The following is a 19,875-nucleotide window of genomic DNA, read 5'->3' as shown; positions in this document are numbered from 1 at the left end:
CTAACCTTTTACTTTGTTCTGGCCGCGCTCGGATTGAAAGTGCAAAGTAGAGTTTGAGACTGTGTCCTGTAATGATAACAATAAGCCTGTTGTTGTAGAATCACCGAAAGAAGCGGAAGAGCTTTGATAATTTACTTATCAAAGTGGTCTCAGGACATTGATAGTGCAACACTTGTTCATACAGCAAACAGTACATGCGCTGCATTATCAACATGTTTGGCATGACGGCCCATTGTTTTATTACATGAGTGATAAAGCCTTTGCTCTTTAACTTCAGGACCTTTTAGCTTTTCATTTTCTACTATTATTAACAATCTATTCACATAATTCAACATAATACAATATAATTCAATTTTTCAAATATTTCCATTTGTGTTTCTTTCTAAAATGATGAATCAATCCAACTTTAATATTAAAGGTCAGTTCACCCGTAAAAACTAAACTGAACTGACTGTGTACACACTGACCTTCACAAGTGTCTGAGTCATTCATCACACAGGGAGTTGGGAAATTGAAGCATCACCTAAATATTTCCTAAATGCTGTGAGGCTGGAAAAATGTTAATAGCACCACACCTCAGAGAGGCACACAGATGATATTGTCACTGGGCTGGGTTTCCTCCTTTCTTATCACTCTTAAGTTCTGTTTTGACAGCGAATATTTTTTATGTTCCACTTTCATATTGAATTTACATTTTCTCTTATTCTGTTCTTATTGCTGTAAGTAGCACAGGAGCAACCACAATTTAAAGCATGACTGTGCAACTCCTTTACTGGTAAACACTAAAACACTGTGTAACAGTATCACAAGAGAAGTTATGAAGTAAAAAATAATAATAAGCAAGATAAAGATATAAAGTGTGCTAACATCAGCTAACATTGACCACCATTAGCTATTAGTCATACCCGACCAAGTGAGGCTGCAGCAGCAAAACCTCTGAGTGTACTGAATTGAGAAAGAGTACATCTGTTTGCTGATTAATGGATTTTTCATCTGTAACAGGGTGAGAGTGCTATTTTTATTTCAAAAAAATACATATCTCGCTTTAAATTGAATACATGTATAAAAAGCAGTATCCCTTTATTAATTATTATTATACTGCGATGAGCTAAACTATACTACAAAATTTGAGAATAGCACTTTAAACTGAATTTATGGTATCCAAATGTTTTAATATCTAAACTCAAAAAAACCCATAACTGCTACAGTCAAGGTCAGGTCCCAGCTTGCTTAAGCGACTGTGAATAAACCAGTGTTTCATATCATGATGCCCTCAAATATCACCAGCAGCTGTCACACATTGTCCATGGACCATACAGTCCAACCCTGGCTGATGTACGCTCACATGCACAAACAACAGCTAAGAAACTGTTTGCACTTCTAAAGTAATTCTTGTTCTTCCCATTTCACACATACTTTACCTTCCCAAGTTTTTCATAATCTCACAAGTAGCAGTTGTACAGAAGAGAGATGTGACAAATTAAGCATTTCTATCTGAAGCTATTTTTGTAATACTTCCAAGAAATAAAATAAAATAAAAGATATTTGCAAAACAGGTGTCAGAGATGACGTCAAGAGGACTAAAAACATCTGATTACTCATAAATGAGAGCACATATGGCCTTCTTGTCACCACTGTAGAGAGCTGTCCTCTTGGCTTTCACTTGTGTCTGGGATTCAATTGTAATGGAAAACATGCATACTCCAACAGAACACTATGTCCTACTCTAACTCACAAAAATCATACTTTGGTCCCATTGATTTGGCACACAGCACCAAAAAGAACATCAACAAGAAGAAAAACAGATTTAGGGTCCTACAAAAAGCTGCTGATTCTAGAGGCTAGTACACACAGGTCCAAAAGGTATCCTGGCACAATTTCACCAACTGAAATGATAATGCAGTCCAAACATTTCTGACATTGGAGTTGCATTAGTCAACTTTTTGAACTCAACATTTACAAGTTGAGAAACACAGGGTGAAACTATTATTCAGTTTATTAGAAAGTATCCAATTTAGAGCAATCCAGGCTGTTCTAAAAACAAAAATTGTCAAATTCAACAGCATTTAAGATCTTGTAAAAAAAAAAAAAAAAGTCAGATGAAATATCTAACAAACACTCTACATTAGCATTTACTTTTACAAGTGAAAATGTTGTATAAAAAACATAAATAGAGTAACATTACATATGAAACAAGCAATGAAAGGTCCCATTAAATGGCTCTGAGATTGTATTTTTCTTCAGAGGTTTGATGCACTGCCACTTGAAACAGGATTACATCTGGACAACCTTGATTTGAGGATTTGGACTGAAACTTGATTTAGGCTGGGTCGGCTTGGCCACTCAAATATCTACTATCACACTTTACCCAATAAAACTCTTACTCAACCCTCCAAGTGCAAATCTTATCAGTAAAAACTCCCTTTTCTTTCTTTTTTTTTTAACAAGAAATTGGTACCTTTAAATACAAAAAATATATACAGTATTGTATTGCATTGCATTCTTTTTGGCATATATGTCTGAAAGTGGAAACTGAAATTTAAATTTCATAGGACCTTCAACTTTACAGCACCTCTGCTTTGGCTTAAATGTTACAAGCCTTTTAATACACTTCTCATGCTTTTCCCTAAAATTAAAAAAACTAAGATTGAAGACATGAGGGTTCTGGTTTTATATCTTCCAAAGATTTTAAAATAAATCTATCCTTTTAAAAAGAGGTACAAAATAATGCATCCATTTATGGCTCATGTCATTCCGTAAACGGAACAACAAACTAACTGAAATTACGTTAAGGGAAAGGCAATGCAAACAGACACCGAGAGACTTCTCATATGTCTCTGGTCAGCTGGTCAGAAGGATTCATTATCTGACTGTCCTCCCAGACTGCCCAGAGATCTGATCTGCTTCAGAGTCTGCCTCCCAGGATAGGCTTTCCCCTGTGACCCTTCTGAACCCGACTGACCCACGGTCACAAGCCTCCCCAATCCCCTGTTCATTGATCCCGCTGATGCCACAGACTCTGCCTTGTCACTTATAATGTCACTCACACTTGACCTTACGGACAATCCACCATGAGACCCGTTACTGTGTGAAGCATCACTGTGAGCATAGCTGTTGTTGAAGCTATATCCATGGGAACCGTTGCTATGACGGGAATTGCTGCGGTAAGAGTTGTTGTTGCTTTTGAGGTGGCTTGGTTGAGTCTGAAAAGTCTTACCCAGGGAAACCCTGTCAAAGGATTTTTGGCTACGAAAACTGTGCTCAGAGCCCGAGTCACGCTCGGTATCAGGTATTGAAAAATGACCTGGTTCCTGCTCTGCCCCGACTCCAGGGTCTACTGCAGGTCCAGTGGCTGGATTGAAGGTCACATCTAGCAGCCTATCTTCATGCACAGACTCCCTGACAGAGGATGGAGATCTAAGAGTGGTGGTGTCAGCAAGGCCACCTGGGCGAGCAGGCAGGACACAAGTTACCTAAAAGACAGAAAATAGAGGATTGATGAGGTAATCTGAGTAACAGACAAATTGTGAAAGGATCAAGTTATTAATGTTACAGCCAATGGATGAGAAACATTTAGAAGCATCACCAGTGGTGTAAGAAGTTTTCAGATCCTTTACTCAAGTAAAAGTAGCAATACTAGACTGTAAAAATACTCCATTACAAGCAAAAAGGCCTGAACTTATAATTTCACTTAAGCAGAAGTACATAAGCTCCTAAACAGTTTTGCACTAACTCAGCATATAATTGATTTGACTCACCAGCATGGCAATACTCTAGAATTAGTGATAACAACTGGGATAAAATACGACAATGTTTCAGTAACTGAATAACCTCTCTCTCACCATCATTGTGTACTCTTTGATGCCGAGATAAACTTAACTAGAACTAAAAGGGAACTTGCAGTTCAAAAGAGGCTTTTAGGTGACAAAGCTGAAGCTAAATTAACTGATCATTGAAGCCACACAGTCATGACTGCTCTCTAAATGACATGGCAGAAAATCTCAATGGTGCACTGTCATTTGTGTTAAACACTGTTGCTCCACTAAAAGTCGAAAAGAGGTCGACCAACAGAATCTCCCCATTGTTAAACAATAATAGTGTTAATGAGATCAAGAGAAACTGTAGAGCAGCTGAGAGAAAATGGAGGAAAACTAAACTCACAGTTCACAGTGATATATACAAAGAAGCAACAACTGCCTACAACAAAGCTATGTGCGTGGCAAGAAAGGAGTAATTCTCTAAAATCATTACAGAGAACGCTGGGAACTCTAGAGTACTGTTCTCCACTATTGACCAGCTGCTCAACACTGCCCCCACCCCTCCAGTCTTCCAACAGCAAAGTGTGAGGAACTCGCATTGTTTTTCAACAACAAAATAACCTCAATTAGAACCAGTATTGTTGCTGGTGTAAACACAGATGATCTCAGCAAACGCTGTGATGTAACCATGGGAAGATTTACATGTATCACATTGAGTGAGCTTTCCAAAACTGTCACTGAGTGTAACTCCTCCACCTCATGCATTGATCCTGTACCTACTGCATTTTTGAAGTGGGTGTTTAACAGTGTCTCAAGTCATGTCCTGAACATTATGAATACATCTCTTAGAACAGACATCTTCCCAGATGCCTTCAAAACAACTGTTGTGAAACCTTTATCATAGAAACCAAACCTAAATGGTAATGCACTGACTAACTACAGACAGATATCCGACCATCCCTTCATCGGGAAGATACTTGAAAAGATAGTTTCAGTCCAAATAACATACCACAGCACTGAAACTGCTCTCACCAAGATAATCAGCAACCTCAGACTGAACTATGATGAGATTAAGGTTTCAATTCTTATTCTTTTAGACCTAAATGCAGCGCTTGACACGATTTACCATGATATCCTAATCAATAATCTTGAAAAGTGGGTTAGTTTTTCCTACTGTGGGTTAAAAACATTGGTTCAAAACAAACAAACAAACAAAGGGAGAAAGTTTTATGCCAGCCTTGGAGATCATGTGTCTGAGAATTATGAAACCTGCGATGGGGTTGCACAAGGGAGCTGACTTGGTCTATTATTATTCTCGCTGTACATGCTGCCACTTCGTGACATTATCAGAGAGCATAATGTTTCCATAGTTATGCCGATGATACACAATTGTACATATCCGCAGAACCAAATGATGTTGCAGCTATTAACTCCATCATCAACTATCTAGTCGCAATAAATAAATGGATGAGCAACAATTTCTTAAAATCTCAAAACAAAAAGAGAAATGGTATTTAATAATCTGAGGAAATTAACTCCCTGGATTAAATCTGAGGTCACAAGTCTTGGTGTTATCTTAGATTCAGATTTAAGCCTCAGTTCACACATCAACAAGGTGATGAAAAAATAATTTTTTCACCTTAGACACATAGCAAAAGCACAACCATTTATAAATCAAAAAGATGCTGAGAAACTAATTCATGCCTTCATCTCAAGCCGACTAGACTACTGCAATGCTCTTGCTTGGCTATTAACCAGAACCAAAAAGAGAGAGCACATTAGTCCATTTTTAGCTGCTCTGGACTGGCTTCCTGTAACATTTAGAGTTGATTTTAAGGTCCTCCTCCTTATATACAAAGCCCTAAACGGGGAAGGACCAAGCTATATTGCCAAATCCCATGTTAGCTACTTGCCCTCAGGAACACTGTGATCATCTGCTGCTGGTTTATCTGAGATTCCCACCAACAGTCGAAAAAAGATATGCGACACAGCTTTTGTCAATTACGCCCCCAAACTATGGAATACACTGCCGATAGATATCAGGGCAGCCAGCTCACTAGATACTTTCAAAAGAAAGCTTAAAACCTGTCTCTTTACCCGAGAATTTAAATAGCTTTGCACTTGCTCTCTGCTGCACTGTTTAGTGCCCAGTCAGCTTTGCACTTATGCTCTACTGCGCTTCTTTTAAAATGTTATATTTTACACATTCTATGTATTCTATGCTTTAACTTATCATATTTTATTCTTTGATTATTATTCAGTATGCATTCTACGTGTTTGTTTCACTTTATCAAGTTTTATTTTTAATTTATTTTCCATCTTATGTTACATCAAGTTTTTTTTACATGCTTTTATGTTCTTTTATGTCCTTAACATGTAAAGCACTTGGTGCGTGTAATTTCTTTTGTTGTAAAGCAGTTTGAGCTGCATTTTTGTATGAAAGGTGCTATACAAATAAAGTTATTATTATGATCATTATTATTATTATTATTATTATTATTATAAGTAGTAGTTGAAAATACTATTTATGAAAAGTAAAAGTATTTGTTATGGAAAACGTATGTATGTATTCATTATATACATTAGTGGATTATTAGCTATTACTGATACTTTCATATGTAAATTGCATCTTATTGCTGTAGTTGGTTGAGATATTGCTAATTTGATGACTGGTAGGTAGTTTATAGCAAATATTTTATAATTTGATCACATGACTCAGTGCTCCTGTGTTTTACAGCTACCACGCTACAAACTACAGGCAAAGATTTAACATATTCACATAACACCTGCCATTTGCAAACATTTCCCAAATATTGCTTTGCAAATTCTTACCAAAGACGAAGCATCAGTCTTTCCCTGAACACCCCGATAATCTCCTCCACTTCTATCCAGGGATGCTGCATCATCCGGATATGGTCCTATTGTAGACGAGAGCTGTGGTCTTCCCAGAGAGTGGAAATCTGACTTGTCAATTCCAGCCATTGAAGCTAGCTGACCTAGGCTACAAAACAGAAAAGAAATCCATGAAAACTAAAGTAGGGTTGGCATTTCATGCACTACTGAAATGTACGCCGAAATTGTCTGAGATATTGAAATGGTGAACTTTAACTAATACTGTATTACATACAAGTTCCCCTTTCCAACGCAAATGTAAATAAAACGCCACTTAGGTAACACATCCATGGAGATGAAGTAACTTGAATATGTAATTAAATGATATTAGTTGAAATGGTAATCAGCATCCATAGCAACAGGTGTCTCTGGATGTGAGGTGAATACAGTCTAGTGCTTATGGCTTTTTCATACGGTTATATACCAGTATTATAAAGCAATATTTTACTAATCTAATGATTTTCTATAATATGGACCGTGTATGTGGGTAAATAAGGATAAGAAGCAACCTTGCCTCCTTCAACATCATGTCAGTCAACAGTGGAAAAAGAAGTGCAACAGAGTACAGATGAACACTGCAAGGATGCTGGTTTGACTCTTTCCACTGACTAAAAAGATAAAATAGTGTTGAACATGGAGAAGGAGTGAGCTGCTAAAAGGTGGGTCCACTTTCATCAAAAAAACCCCAAAACCTGTCAGAGTGAAAAAGGCTTTGGTTTTGTCATTGCAGAATGTCATTAAATGAAGCTTTACAACATTGATGCAAGGTCAAAATGATAGCCGTTAGACAAAACCCATGTTCAAGAACGTTTCGATTGCACCTAATGGCCCTACTTTCACAACAGCTCAGCACCCTTTAATGGTCCTTGAATATAAATTAAGGAAACAATAAAAGAAATAAAATAAAAACACAAATAAATAAAACAACGGCATATCAAAAGCAAATTGGTGGTTCTGTCACACTGAAACTCATCCTGTCAGAATGAAACTCTTTTGAACTGTCCTCAGTACAAGGTTACCAAGCAATGGGTCAACAGGACGAAAACAAGCAGACTTGAATAAATAACGGGAAACCCAACCCTAACCCTAACTCAGAACGAAACAGAAATCTAACACAATCTAACAAAGCCAATTTACAAAGAGGAGTTGCCAAAATCTTATTGACCATCAGATGGAAAGATTTACAGTTGACCTTTGTTTACACTTCAATGGCCAGAGACACAGAATGAAACCGAAAGCACCCAGAACCAAACTGGTGCCAAGAACAAACTGTTACCCTGGCTTATTTTTAGACAACCTACCCAGCATCCTTGAGCAGATCCAGAAAAGCATGGAACTTGGTGAATGAGCTTTCAATGCTCTCCAGAACTGCCTCATCTTCAAGAGCACTGAGAGCAGGTGGTGCTGATGCAGAGCCAGTGGCTGCAAGCGCCTCTGACAGGGAGAGGTTGTTGTCACGAAGACGGGCATTTTCCAACTCATACTGAATAGAAATAAGAAAAAAAGACAAAATAAAAGTTAATCTTGAAGCCAGTTTCCGATCTGTTAACTTAAAAAAGCAAATAAATAATCGTGAAATATTAGACCACTGAGCCAAGCGTTCTTCTTAAGACGATATTGCGATGACTTAGACAACAGGAAAGGTATTGATGCTTGTGAGTAGTTATGTGCCAAAATGAAAATTTAATCTTTTTAATAGAATTTTATCTTGATATTTAATAGAATAATGCATATTTTCAAACATTTTTAAACATACTATACTTGCATCATCAGGGTTCGACATTAAGGCTTGTCCGCTTATCCGGGACAAGTGGATTTTCTTGTAGGGCAAGTGGTAGAGAAATTTACTTTCCCTAACAGACAAGTTAAAAGTCATAAACAAACAAACAAATTTAAAACAATGTGTGTCTTCACGTGGTTTTTCCCCTAACATTGCCTGACCTGCCGCCCTTCCTGAAAGAAACAAAAACAAATGTTACTTGCACTAGCAGGATAGCGGGATGCATTAGGCTTGCACGTGTTCATATGCGTGTTGCAGAGATTGTATATGGTGTTCAGTAATCAGGTCTATAGTGGAGGCTAAATTCATGTAAATGCTGTTTAGCCACCTTTCAAATTCAGAAATAGCATTTACGCAAACTTTCCATGACTTCACAGCTGTTGCCTCAGACTGGCTTCCTACCAGTTTCTGTTGTTACTACAAAAGCTCTTCAGTGAAGCTAAGTGAAGTTTTTAAATTAGTGTTGTATTAACTGTCCAGTGCTGCTGCTTTACATTACAGTAACATTAATGTAGCTTGATAGTTTGACTGCTGATGCATTACCACTGTGTGTTGTTTGTCCACAATTAACACCATACAAGTTAAAGTTAAAGTTTTAAAGTTTTGCTTCATGCTCTGTCAGACTTTTAAAAAGAAAGGCTTTTTACATTTTCAGGAATTAGGAGAGAGGAGACAGAAGTGAGGAAAAAACTGGTAAGGTTTGACTTCCACCTGTATCTAGATAAATTACTGTTCTGGTAAATATTTTTAAAAGCATCATCTGTTATCCAAATGTAAACTAAAGGACATCCTACCAAACAAAAGTCAAACCACAAGATTAAAACCCGCTATAAAAGCTAGTAATACTATATAGCAGCTCTCTTAACATGATTTTTTAAGCTGTTAAAAGGTTGTTGACCTCAACCACTGTTATAAACATAGCACTAAAATTGACACACTTTACTTGGAAACACAAAATGTTGATTCATCATAAATCTGACTGATTCATCTATAAGTCAAACTGTTGTAAATTTGGCTTTAAGTTTGAACAAATTAATTCCCCAGAAGTCAGACGCGTCTATGACAACACTGTTGACACCACGTATCCGTATCCATGACACGCCCGCCCTGCGACAAAACTACAAGTTTCAGGGGGCCTTCCAACCCCCCTGAAAAAATCCTAGTATAAACACTGTCAATCATCATTATTAAACGTCAGAAGGATGACCAATGATTGATTTATAGAGCTCATATTGAAACAGACTTGACAAATGAAAAGATCATTAACAGGGAAGTAACGGCTTTTATAAAATTCATAAATTGAATCATTTATATGTTGACACTGTTTGGATGCTTTCAACTGTTTGTTCATCTGAATTCTGCATTCGCAAACAAAATGAAAAAAGTAAATTATTGTCATTTTTACCCAGACAACTGACTTTTGTACCTGGACAAGTGAAAGATAAATTTCCTTGTTTGAAGGACAAGTGCCTCAAAAAGTTAATGTCGAGCCCTGCTGATGTCTTAAAAGTCAAATTTAAATCACCATGTATTTTTAAAGCTGTTATGCTGTACCGACAGTTTGCAGCAGACAAAAACAGATTAAGTTAAATATAAAGTATCATGACCTCTATGAGTCGAGACTCCGCTTTCAGTCTGGCTCTGCGCTCCTCTGCCAGCCTCAGGCGACACTCCTTTAGCTCCATCTGCAGGGCGTGCACAAGAACACACACAAACACACAGAAAGGATTGAATTGCTACAGCGGAAACTGATTTAGTTCCAAACTTTGCCATTGAGGAAAAAACAAAATATTGAAGTTCCAGTTTGGCCCGGATGTGACTGACCTGCATACGTTCAAACTGCCGTCCAGTGATCCTGTCCTGGTGATCGAGAGAAGATGGTTGCTGCTCCACTTCTACCACCACTTCTCCTTCTTCTTCCTCCTCCTCCTCCTCTCCCTCTGAATCTGACTCCACAGTAATCTTCACAGTAGCTGCACCCTAATGGAATCAGATAAAATAGACAAATAGTGTTTTCATTTAACATTTTTAGCACAATTTTACTGTTCTTGTCAGGGATCTGAGAATTCTGATTCTACTGCAGACAGTCATTGGCAAATCCATAAACAAACCAAATACATACTTCACCCAGATAATGCTGCTGTCTTTTTTACACTAATACTCTATGCATTAACAAAAGAACCCTTACCTGAAAGCTTTGGTCTATCACGGTAACTCCGGGAGGCAGACCTCTGCAACAAAAGCATCCAACATGTTAGTCTTAGTGTCACTAAATGGCATGATAGTTGGACATGGTAAGAATTTTGTCTCAATGCCTCAGATTTAGTCTTGATGCCATTCCAGGATCTGTTGTGGCCTATAGATGTACTTATGGGAAGATATGATAATATGGATAGCAGTACTATAATTGTTGATACACCATAGCACGTAGCCAAAAGGTTGTATACACTGGGCAAGCTGCATAGTGATGATCTATTTTACAAATGGAATACTGTGTCAACTTTTTTAACTAAATTGATTAAGCTACAATCTACTTACCTCTGACGTCCAGCACGCGCAGCAGCACGCCATGGCACATATCTGCTACGGGAATAGGGCTTCTGATGCTGAGCAACACCTGAGCTCCGCCCTGCAGAAGAGGTTCCTTTTCGAGGGGCTGCACCAGAAAGAGAGCAATTTCAAGAACTGACAATCAAAGAAGAATGAGCTTTAAGCTACAGGGAGGTTTTTCTCTTGAAGCAATGCTGATCAAGCTCTCTGTTGTTGAACAGCGATACACGGTAACATGTATGCAAAGCCTTATTCTTTGTCATGCATAGATATTGTCAATCCTCGTAATGGTAATTGGAAGACAGTAGCATGAATTATGGGTTATAAGGGAGTGCTATTCAGTGCCTATACATGAGGTGCTTTGCATCTAAAAAAGCAGGTTCTAAATATCACATGCACGAGAGAATAAAGACACTTAGACACTTAATGGCACTTAGTCTTTTGCTTGTGATAGTAACCACAAGGTAACAAAAAAGGGAGTATAAGAAAGACTTGGCTTTGGTGTCGTCAGGCATATACAGATATACAGGATTTTGTCAAAAATAAATGTTACGCATTGCCTGAAAACATTTTAAATATGTTATTAAAGATGCCTGACGAATATCAAGCCCTTACATTCAAGACCATTTCAAACTGTCTGGAGTAACAAAGGGAGGACAGGATGAATTAAATCCTTACCATTTCTCCAAACGACTTAAAAGCCAAAAGGTGAGAAGTCAGAAATAAGTTATATGAGCATGAAATAAGAGATGCCATCTCAAAGAGATTCACTCCTGCATAGGCTGGAGACTTTTCAACTTTTTCCTGTGTATTTCCATTATTGGCAGTTTACGGGCTGTAAACAGATTTGACTGCAAGGTTTGGGGTGCTAAACTAAATATATGAGTGGCAAGTCTGAAATTGTGTGATATTAACAACTTAAACAGTTTATGTTAGTGTGGAAAAGTGAATATTTTTAATCAGTTTATAGCCACAATATTAAATCTTCTCATAAACCAGATTAAGTGTTGAGATTTATTTATTAATTTATGTATTTATTTATTCATTTATTAATTATAGGCTTTTAGAGTTTGTACCACAAATATTTGTGGTATGTTTGGTCTGACTAAGGATACAAGGACCATAACTGTATGAAATCACAGAGAGGTGCATATAGTAAATGTAGCATTGTGAGAGACAATACAAACGTATACAAATACCTATCCTTAAAGCTTTTCCTTTGACTGTACTGAGAAGTGTTTGCCTCTTAGGACCAGAAGCTTTCTGTGGCTCTGCGGCATCAGGCTTGATCCAGCAGTACTGCAGTACATGATAAGGAAGATACAGGCCATTAAAAACATGGGTACAGCTTCGTATTAAATATGAAACCTGCATGCAAATACCCCACTCATTCATTTAGAATAATATTTTTCTTAGACTTTGAATGACGACATTAGCTCCAGACACTCACCTCTGGTGACTGTCCATCAGCATTCATCAGTACTTTCTCTAATATTGTTTTAATTAGGACCTTGTCTATAAAGGGAAAAAAAAACATTTAGCATAGAAATGATTTTCCAGAGATTTATGTTTTCATTTTAAAAGATGTTTCTGGAGCTGCTGCACCACCATCTACAATTTGTTATGACTTTAATATCACTTGTGAACAGATGCTCCACATGCATTTTGAAGTGTGCCATGTAACAGAGCAATTATAGTATGAATGTGTAGTAATTTTTCCAGTATGTAAGCACTACATACTCAAAATCTGATTAGAATGAGTATGCAATTGGGACACAGCTAAAACAAAATTGTGCTAGCTGTCTCTGGAGGCTACAATGTTTGTTACAACCTATTCAGTGTGAAAAAATATTTAAAAAAGTTATGAGTTTGGTTGTGGTTGTTTCTTACCAACTAATGGGTTACTACGGATATCCAGTACACAGAGAGTAGAATTTGTTTTCAAGGCTTCCAGCAAACGACGAGACCCTTCATTGGAAAGACCACACTTCTGCAGGTCCACAGCTGTTCAACAAGCCACAAAAAAAGAAATAAACAAACTAAGCAAAACTCCTACAAAACAAACACAAACTCTAGTCTTTGTCTCATTATATTTCTACCCACTAACCTTTAACCCAAAGGTCCTCTGCCAGTTCATTTGCAAGAGCAGCAGCACCTCTGTCCCCAATCAAAGTGTTACGGTTCAGGGTGACGCGGCGGAGACCTGCCATTCCCTCAAATTGTGGTTGTCGATACCTCAGAGACTCTGCCCATGCAGTACCATGCCTCTGCATTCCCTGATGCTGAAAAGAAATTAATTGCATTAATTATTACAATATTATACAAAGATGAAATGTGTTTTTTTTTATTCATGTATTCTTCAAAATAGGATCGGAGTTTGCAATTAATGTTTAAATACATACCACTAGATGGAGACAATCAACAACACATTAAAAAATATTATGCCAGCAGTAAAGTCTTAAAATGAGATATTACACCTTGATGATGTTGGCCATGTGCTCTGCCCCTCTCCACGTGAGACTGCATCCTGTAAAATCTACTGTCCTGATGCTTGTAGAGTACTTAACACTTTGGCAAATGACTGAAAAATATAAAAATGGCAGTTAAAAAGACAAGAAGCTCATATAGAGTAAAATCTTACTGAGCAAATTGAAGCAAACTGATGTCTTGCTGCATGATATAAAAAAAAATGTGTATAAACATACCCTCTAAGCCCTCATCAGTGATTGGACAGTTCGCCAAGGATAAGTTTTCCAAGGAAAAACTTTTTGCCAAACCCTGAAATGGAACACATATAGCTAATCATTTTCAGTTTTTAACAGAACTGAAACATATAGATAAATATAAAATTTTATTAAACAGAGAGAGCAGCTGTTTGAATCAATTTTCACCCAGATTTTCTGTCTCAGCATATCCAAAAATGATGTTTCCTGCTCTAAGAGGACAGTGTTCATTGTAGTTTACAGTACAAGGTTTTTTGCAACACTAACAGCTCAGAATTTGCTTCCAGTAACAGAGAGTGAAGAGAAAAGTGAGGAGTAAATTCAAATTCACAGTTTGCAAAGGCAATGGTATTTAAAAAAAAATATTCATTAGGATTTTTTGAATGTTTTAAATCCCATTTTCACCTGTTTTCAATTATCAAAATGTACCCTTTATAAAAAAAAAAAATGAAAAGAGAAAATAATGAGTGGGCAGAACACAATAAAGTGGAAAGCAATGCCATCTCCTGCCATCTCAGTCTGTTTTTACCTTTGTCAAGGTGATGAGGTCCCTTTCTCTCAGTGGAAGTCCGTTAAGCTGCAGAGTCTTGAGGTTGGGAGAAACTGTCAGACACTCTCTCAGGGCCTTGCACAACTTAAATGTCATGTCCTTAGAGCGGATGGCTGGGATCTTCTTCCTTAAGCTAGATTTATAGTACCTTCTATCTGAAATTGGTGATATGATTGATGTTTATTTTCAAGATTGGTTAGTCATTCACAGTTTTAATTAAGCTTTCCTTGTACATGTTTCAATATCATAGGTAAATAAAGAGGAGATAAACTTTTTTTCTAATTTCCTCTCTGTCATTTGATGTACCCGGTTTGTTTTCTGCCTTACCTGCATCTCCAGAACCAAGGCTAGCTTGGTATGTACTACTTATTGCAATGTGGTGCAGGTGTTTGTTGATGGAGATAGAGTTGAGAATGGGTGGCCAGTCTGTCAGTTTGACCCTGTCTCCATTAAAATCCAGCATCTCTTTGTCAAGGTTCATTTTGACAGCGGGGAGAGGGACTGATTCCTGTCTGGCACAAGCAAAGTCATAGCATGCCATGAAGTCGTGGGCACCCCGCCGCCGCATCTGAGCACTGTCCTGGACCATCTCTGAGCAAGCAACATATATACAAACATATAAGTCATTCAGTGCTCTAATTATGCAAATTAATATGCAATGAATAGGACTATGAGCACAAGAGTGTCTCTACTCTACAGTGATGGAAAGTAACTAAGTACATTAAGTACAATTTGGAGGTACTTGTATTACCATTTCCTGAGTATTTCCATTTTATGCTATTTTATACTTCCACTCCACTACCTTTCAGAGTTAAATTGTACTATCTACTCCACTACATTTACTTGACAGCTTGAGTTAGTTTTCAGATGAAGATTTGACAGAATGGATAATATAACAAGTTTCTAAAATTCAACACATGGATTAAACCAGTGGTTTCCAACCTTTCTGGTGTCTTACAAAGAACAGTTTGTAGTCGGGGTCACATTTCAGACGTCTATGAGTTGTTAACAGCTCCACCAAACAGTGATTTTTCCCTCTAAACTTCTCACATGGTTGAAAGTCAATAAATGTTCAAATGATCCAATATTTCACAAAAAATCAAAGATTAGAGAAAAAGTTCAGAATCAGAAAACAGATTTGTGTATCAGAACTTTTTTCTTCTTTCTTTTCACATCAATCATCTCATGACCCCTCAGATTTATCTGGTGACCCTTTGGAGGGCCCCCGATACCTAGGTTGGGAACCACTGAGCTAAACTAGCTAACTGTATATGAAGAAGATCAAACTAGCTCCACCTCCAGCAGCTACAACAATAACAGGCTGCTTACACACTGATGCTCCAGTATTAATAATCTAATGATGCAATATAACGTTACAATCATATATCAGTCAGAGGGACGAAATGGGTACTTTTACTTTACTATTGTAAGTACATGTTGTTACTTTTACTTAAGTAGGATTTTTCATGCAGGACTTTTAACGTTACTTGTAATTAAGTATTTTTACATTGCTGCATTGCTACTTTTACTTAATTAAGTTAAAGAATCTGAATACTTCTTCCACTACTGCTACTCGACTGGCAGTAACTTAACTCACCTGGCACCTGGACGCTAAACCTTACAGTAGCCTTACTTAAAATTACTTAAAACCTTAAAAGAGTTTAGTCGGCTGGCACTGAATAGAAACTACGTGGGAGAGACAGACGCAGTCCATCGTTAGCTGTTGTTCAGCCAGCGGCGTTAGCAAGCTAGCTAAGCTCCTAGCAACCGTTGGTAGTGAGGGGGGGGAGTCACAGGAGTTAACGGTCATGTATCAAGCTGCACTTTCATGCAGTATAACAGCACACTTAATACAACTCAGTGAATATAATATACCTTCAACATCTGATGGAAGACTTTATCGTCGTGGCACTGCTCTCTAGGTATCCTTTGACCACTGTCTGACAACTTCTGCGGTGTGTTATTGTCGTTGGGGGTGTGAGCGCTCAAAAGTGGCGCTGTTGTCCCAGCGAAGGCTCGACTTGCCTTCTTCTCTTCCACACACCGTGTTCTCTGTGACTCCAACTGGGCTTGCCGCCACCTATCGCAGCGGAGACATGGATGCAATTACCTGATATCATAGCGGGCTTTGAGTAGAGTCAACCTACCATCTACTACGAAGACTATCTATCTACACAGTGGTCTATCGTCTTGTGTGAGTCTATATACAGTATTTAAAATCACAGAAATGTATTTATGAACAGTGCATTTCTTAGAATTAATTTGATGGATAAATACAGTATCTTAAAAAGGACCAAAAAATGGGGGGGCCAGATTGCAACAGCCTTCAGTAGAATCATATCCTCATGATATAGCTATTACTCCATCATCCTCATTATTTATAACATGTACTACATTCATATCATGTACTAATGCTCTACTGTATTTCTGCACAATACAGTACATACTCACACAAATATTTTCACAATGCACAACCCATATATGTGTCTCACAGTGTTTGAAAGTAACTAAGTAAATTTACTCTTCTTTTCTGTACTTAAGGACAATTTTGAAGTACTTATACTTCACTTGAGTATTTCCATGTATGCTACTTTATACTTGCACGCATTTCAGAGGGAAATATTGTACTTCTACTCCATTACATTTATTTCACAGCTCTGGTTACTAGTTACTTTTCAGATCACTATTTTACTTTAACAGTTAATTACTGTAAAGTTATTATAGTTTTCTGCTGTGGAATGTGAGGTTTACAGTTTGATACTGTAGCTAGGCCTGCAGTAATATACTGTGTTTTCACTGTGTTGCTATTGTAATCTACTTTAAGTTTCTTATTGTAAATGTTACAGTAAACAACTGAAAAGTTTCCTTCTTATTCATATTAATAAGAACATCTATAAATTGCAGACATATACTGTAAATAACAATGTGTCTTCAATCTTAATGATATTTAATGGTACATTTAAAAACTCATAATCCTTACCATCTAGCATGCAAGAGGATGAGACAAGTGACAGCTTTATGGAACTGAATATTCATTCAAAAGCTTTCAAATATGCCAAGTATATTCAAGTATGTGTGTTTGAAAAAATCATTCTCAAAATTCATGCTATTCACATGTAAACCTGTTACTTGTAATTTCCTGAGCTGCCATCAAAACTTTGTCTTGAGTGTAAACGGAAACTGCTGTTGCAAGTTCTTCAGAAGAGGGGTGAAGAGTTTGTTTGTATTGTTAGGAATTGATTTCCCTGGCTGGCCTCTGTTCCCCTCTGAGGAATAATCACAATGAAATCCCTGAAAACAATATGTGGCACTTGTACAAGTAAACAACAATAGCTGGAAATCATATATCATGTTCCACACTTTAGTACAGCTTGGCAACAAACTACAATACATTTGCAGCAATAGCTACAGCCTAAAAACACACTTGGGTTGCGCTAAGATAACCAATATGACCACTCTGTCTTTTGGGACTCAGCAGCTAACATATCTTAACCGACTTGTTTACATATTTGAATCAACTTCACTTGTAATATGCTTTATTTTTTAGGCTATTATTAATTTTGAAATTCATGTAGGATAAACAAGGTGTAGGTATAGACCAGGCCAATCTGACGTTAGCATTCACTGATGTGTAGTTCAAGAGAAAACATTCATCCAAAAATAATCTTTAAACTAGACTTACAAGCAGCAGTGAAAATGCTGTTTAAATACTGATAATTTAAACATCCCACTGCTGAAGAACACTACCTGAAAATGCTCTCCTGTGTCTGCCAAGTGCTAGCTAGGATTATACCAACTTAATGTTAGCAAAAATTAAACATAGTCACTAACTGGGTAACCAGATGCACAGATGTTATTCTATTTTCTGAGTAAGATGTTACTGACCTTTTGGTTTGTTACTGCGATGGCAAAAATGAAAATACTGTAAGTTACCGTCAAATCTTACAGTAGCCTATTGTTAATGTCTGTTCCTGGTTTTGGCTCAAAAAGGCACCAAAATTTACAGTATTTTATTGATTTAGGAATAATAGTACCTTACTCTTAGAATTTGGCTATATTTTTGTAGCAGTTTATTACAATGTACATTTCTGTTTTCCAAATGAATATGTCTGTCATACAAAAAAAAAAAAAAATCAAAATGAATCAGTGAAATACAGTTTGTCTTTCATAAAAGTTTGATAATTTCATATATAATTTTGCATACCATAAGAGGCCTGAAAACAGAAAATGATGATTGATGATTTGAACCACTTCCACTGCTGTAATTTATAAATTCTGTAATTCTTTGGTTAATATAAACTTGATGCCCCTTGTGTACCAGACATAATTATAAGGAAGCAAAACAGTCAACTGACAACAATAAAACAATGTTGAATATATTGTTATACATTGAGTTTGCATTGAAAGGTTACAAAACCTTTATGTCATAATTGTTGCTAGTTCAAAGCACGTTAAAGGACCAATGTGTAAGATTTAGTGGTATTTAGTGAAAAAACTTGGCAGAAATGGAATATAATATTCATGAGTATGTTTTAATTAGTGTATAATCCCCTGAAAATAAGAACTGTTGTGTTTGCGTAACCTTAGAATGAGCCCTTTATATCTACATAGGAAGTGAGTGGGTCCTTTTCCACAGAGGCCACCATGTTGCACCGCCATGTTTCTACAGTAGCCCAGAACTGACAAACCAAACATTGACTGTAAAGAGGGCTTTTCGCATTTTTCACAAGTTTTGCAGCCACCGTAGGTTCTTCTACACACTTGGAGGGTGAGGGGAGGTGTATTCATTTGGTTGCAATCTACAACATCACCACTAGATGCCACTAAATCCCACACACTGGTTCTTTAAAGGATAGATTCACAATTTTTCAAGTCTGTCTTAAAACAATAGCCAGGTGCCCAAATGAACATTGAAATATTTTTTTCTTGTCATAAGCATTCCTCCTGTTCATACTGACCATTAGAAGATCCATTCATAATGTACTTACAATGTAAGTGATGGGGGGCCAAAAGTTCATAAGCCTCCTTCTGTGCAAAAATGTATGAAAAAGTTTTTTTCTGAAGCTAATATGAAGCTTCAGCTGTCCAAATTAGTCAAATCAAGTAGATATATTTCAACTTTAAAATATTTTTAGTGCCAAAGACCCTCTTTTTGTTACTATACTTCCACTGCAGCTCAACAGCGAATCACTGTCCAAGGAAACACAAAGAGGGAATTTGGTGCTAAAATGTCTGTAAATGTGGAAGGCATCCATTCGACACAGACTGCTGAAGCCTCATATAAGCTTCAGATAAACGTCTAAATGCATTTTTGCACAAAATGAGTGTGTGGACACACTATAGATTTTGTCCCCTATCGCTTACATTGACAGCGCATTTGAAGGGGATCTTTCAATAGCCACTATGAACAGGAGGAATTATTACAGAGAAGAAAACCTCTTTCAGTGCTCATATGTGCACTTGACTGTTTTGGAAAAATTGTGAACCTATCCTTTAAGAGGCATTTGGGGTCTCATAAGATAAATCCTCCAAATTGTGGCTGTGTAACATTCTACATCACATGTTAAAAATGATTACTGGGGTCTGTTGTATTTAAAATCAACATTTTTTCACTCTAGTTGA

At 37.1% G+C, this 19,875-nt stretch overlaps 1 protein-coding gene across 1 annotated transcript; it reads right to left on the bottom strand.

Moving 5' to 3' along the window:
• Positions 1 to 1,978: 1,978 nt before the first annotated feature.
• On the bottom strand, positions 1,979 to 16,429 carry cep78 (centrosomal protein 78). Its single transcript, XM_042420728.1, has 16 exons — positions 16,129 to 16,429; positions 14,581 to 14,844; positions 14,233 to 14,408; positions 13,686 to 13,758; positions 13,458 to 13,561; positions 13,088 to 13,262; positions 12,871 to 12,984; positions 12,431 to 12,495; positions 12,180 to 12,279; positions 10,969 to 11,086; positions 10,619 to 10,661; positions 10,255 to 10,410; positions 10,038 to 10,115; positions 7,952 to 8,133; positions 6,591 to 6,759; positions 1,979 to 3,473 (listed from the first exon to the last, which is right to left on the bottom strand). The coding sequence occupies exons 2-16, from the start codon at positions 14,840 to 14,842 to the stop codon at positions 2,850 to 2,852; spliced, it is 2,439 nt and encodes an 812-aa protein (XP_042276662.1). The 5' UTR covers positions 14,843 to 14,844; positions 16,129 to 16,429; the 3' UTR covers positions 1,979 to 2,849.
• Positions 16,430 to 19,875: the final 3,446 nt, after the last annotated feature.

Source organism: Thunnus maccoyii, chromosome 9, assembly GCF_910596095.1.
Source record: "Thunnus maccoyii chromosome 9, fThuMac1.1, whole genome shotgun sequence".
NCBI classification, from domain to species: Eukaryota; Metazoa; Chordata; class Actinopteri; order Scombriformes; family Scombridae; genus Thunnus; species Thunnus maccoyii.
Note: the sequence above shows the minus strand (reverse complement) of the source record. Positions and strands in the feature narration are given on the sequence as shown.

Coding starts and splice junctions, on each gene's coding strand:
- cep78 (XM_042420728.1), bottom strand. CDS start 14,842: ATGGTCCAGGACAGTGCTCAGATGCGGCGGCGGGGTGCCCACGACTTC. Junction 14,409..14,580: donor CCTTGGTTCTGGAGATGCAG/GTAAGGCAGAAA, acceptor CACCAATTTCAG/ATAGAAGGTACTATAAATCT. Junction 10,116..10,254: donor GGCAGTTTGAACGTATGCAG/GTCAGTCACATC, acceptor CACGCCCTGCAG/ATGGAGCTAAAGGAGTGTCG.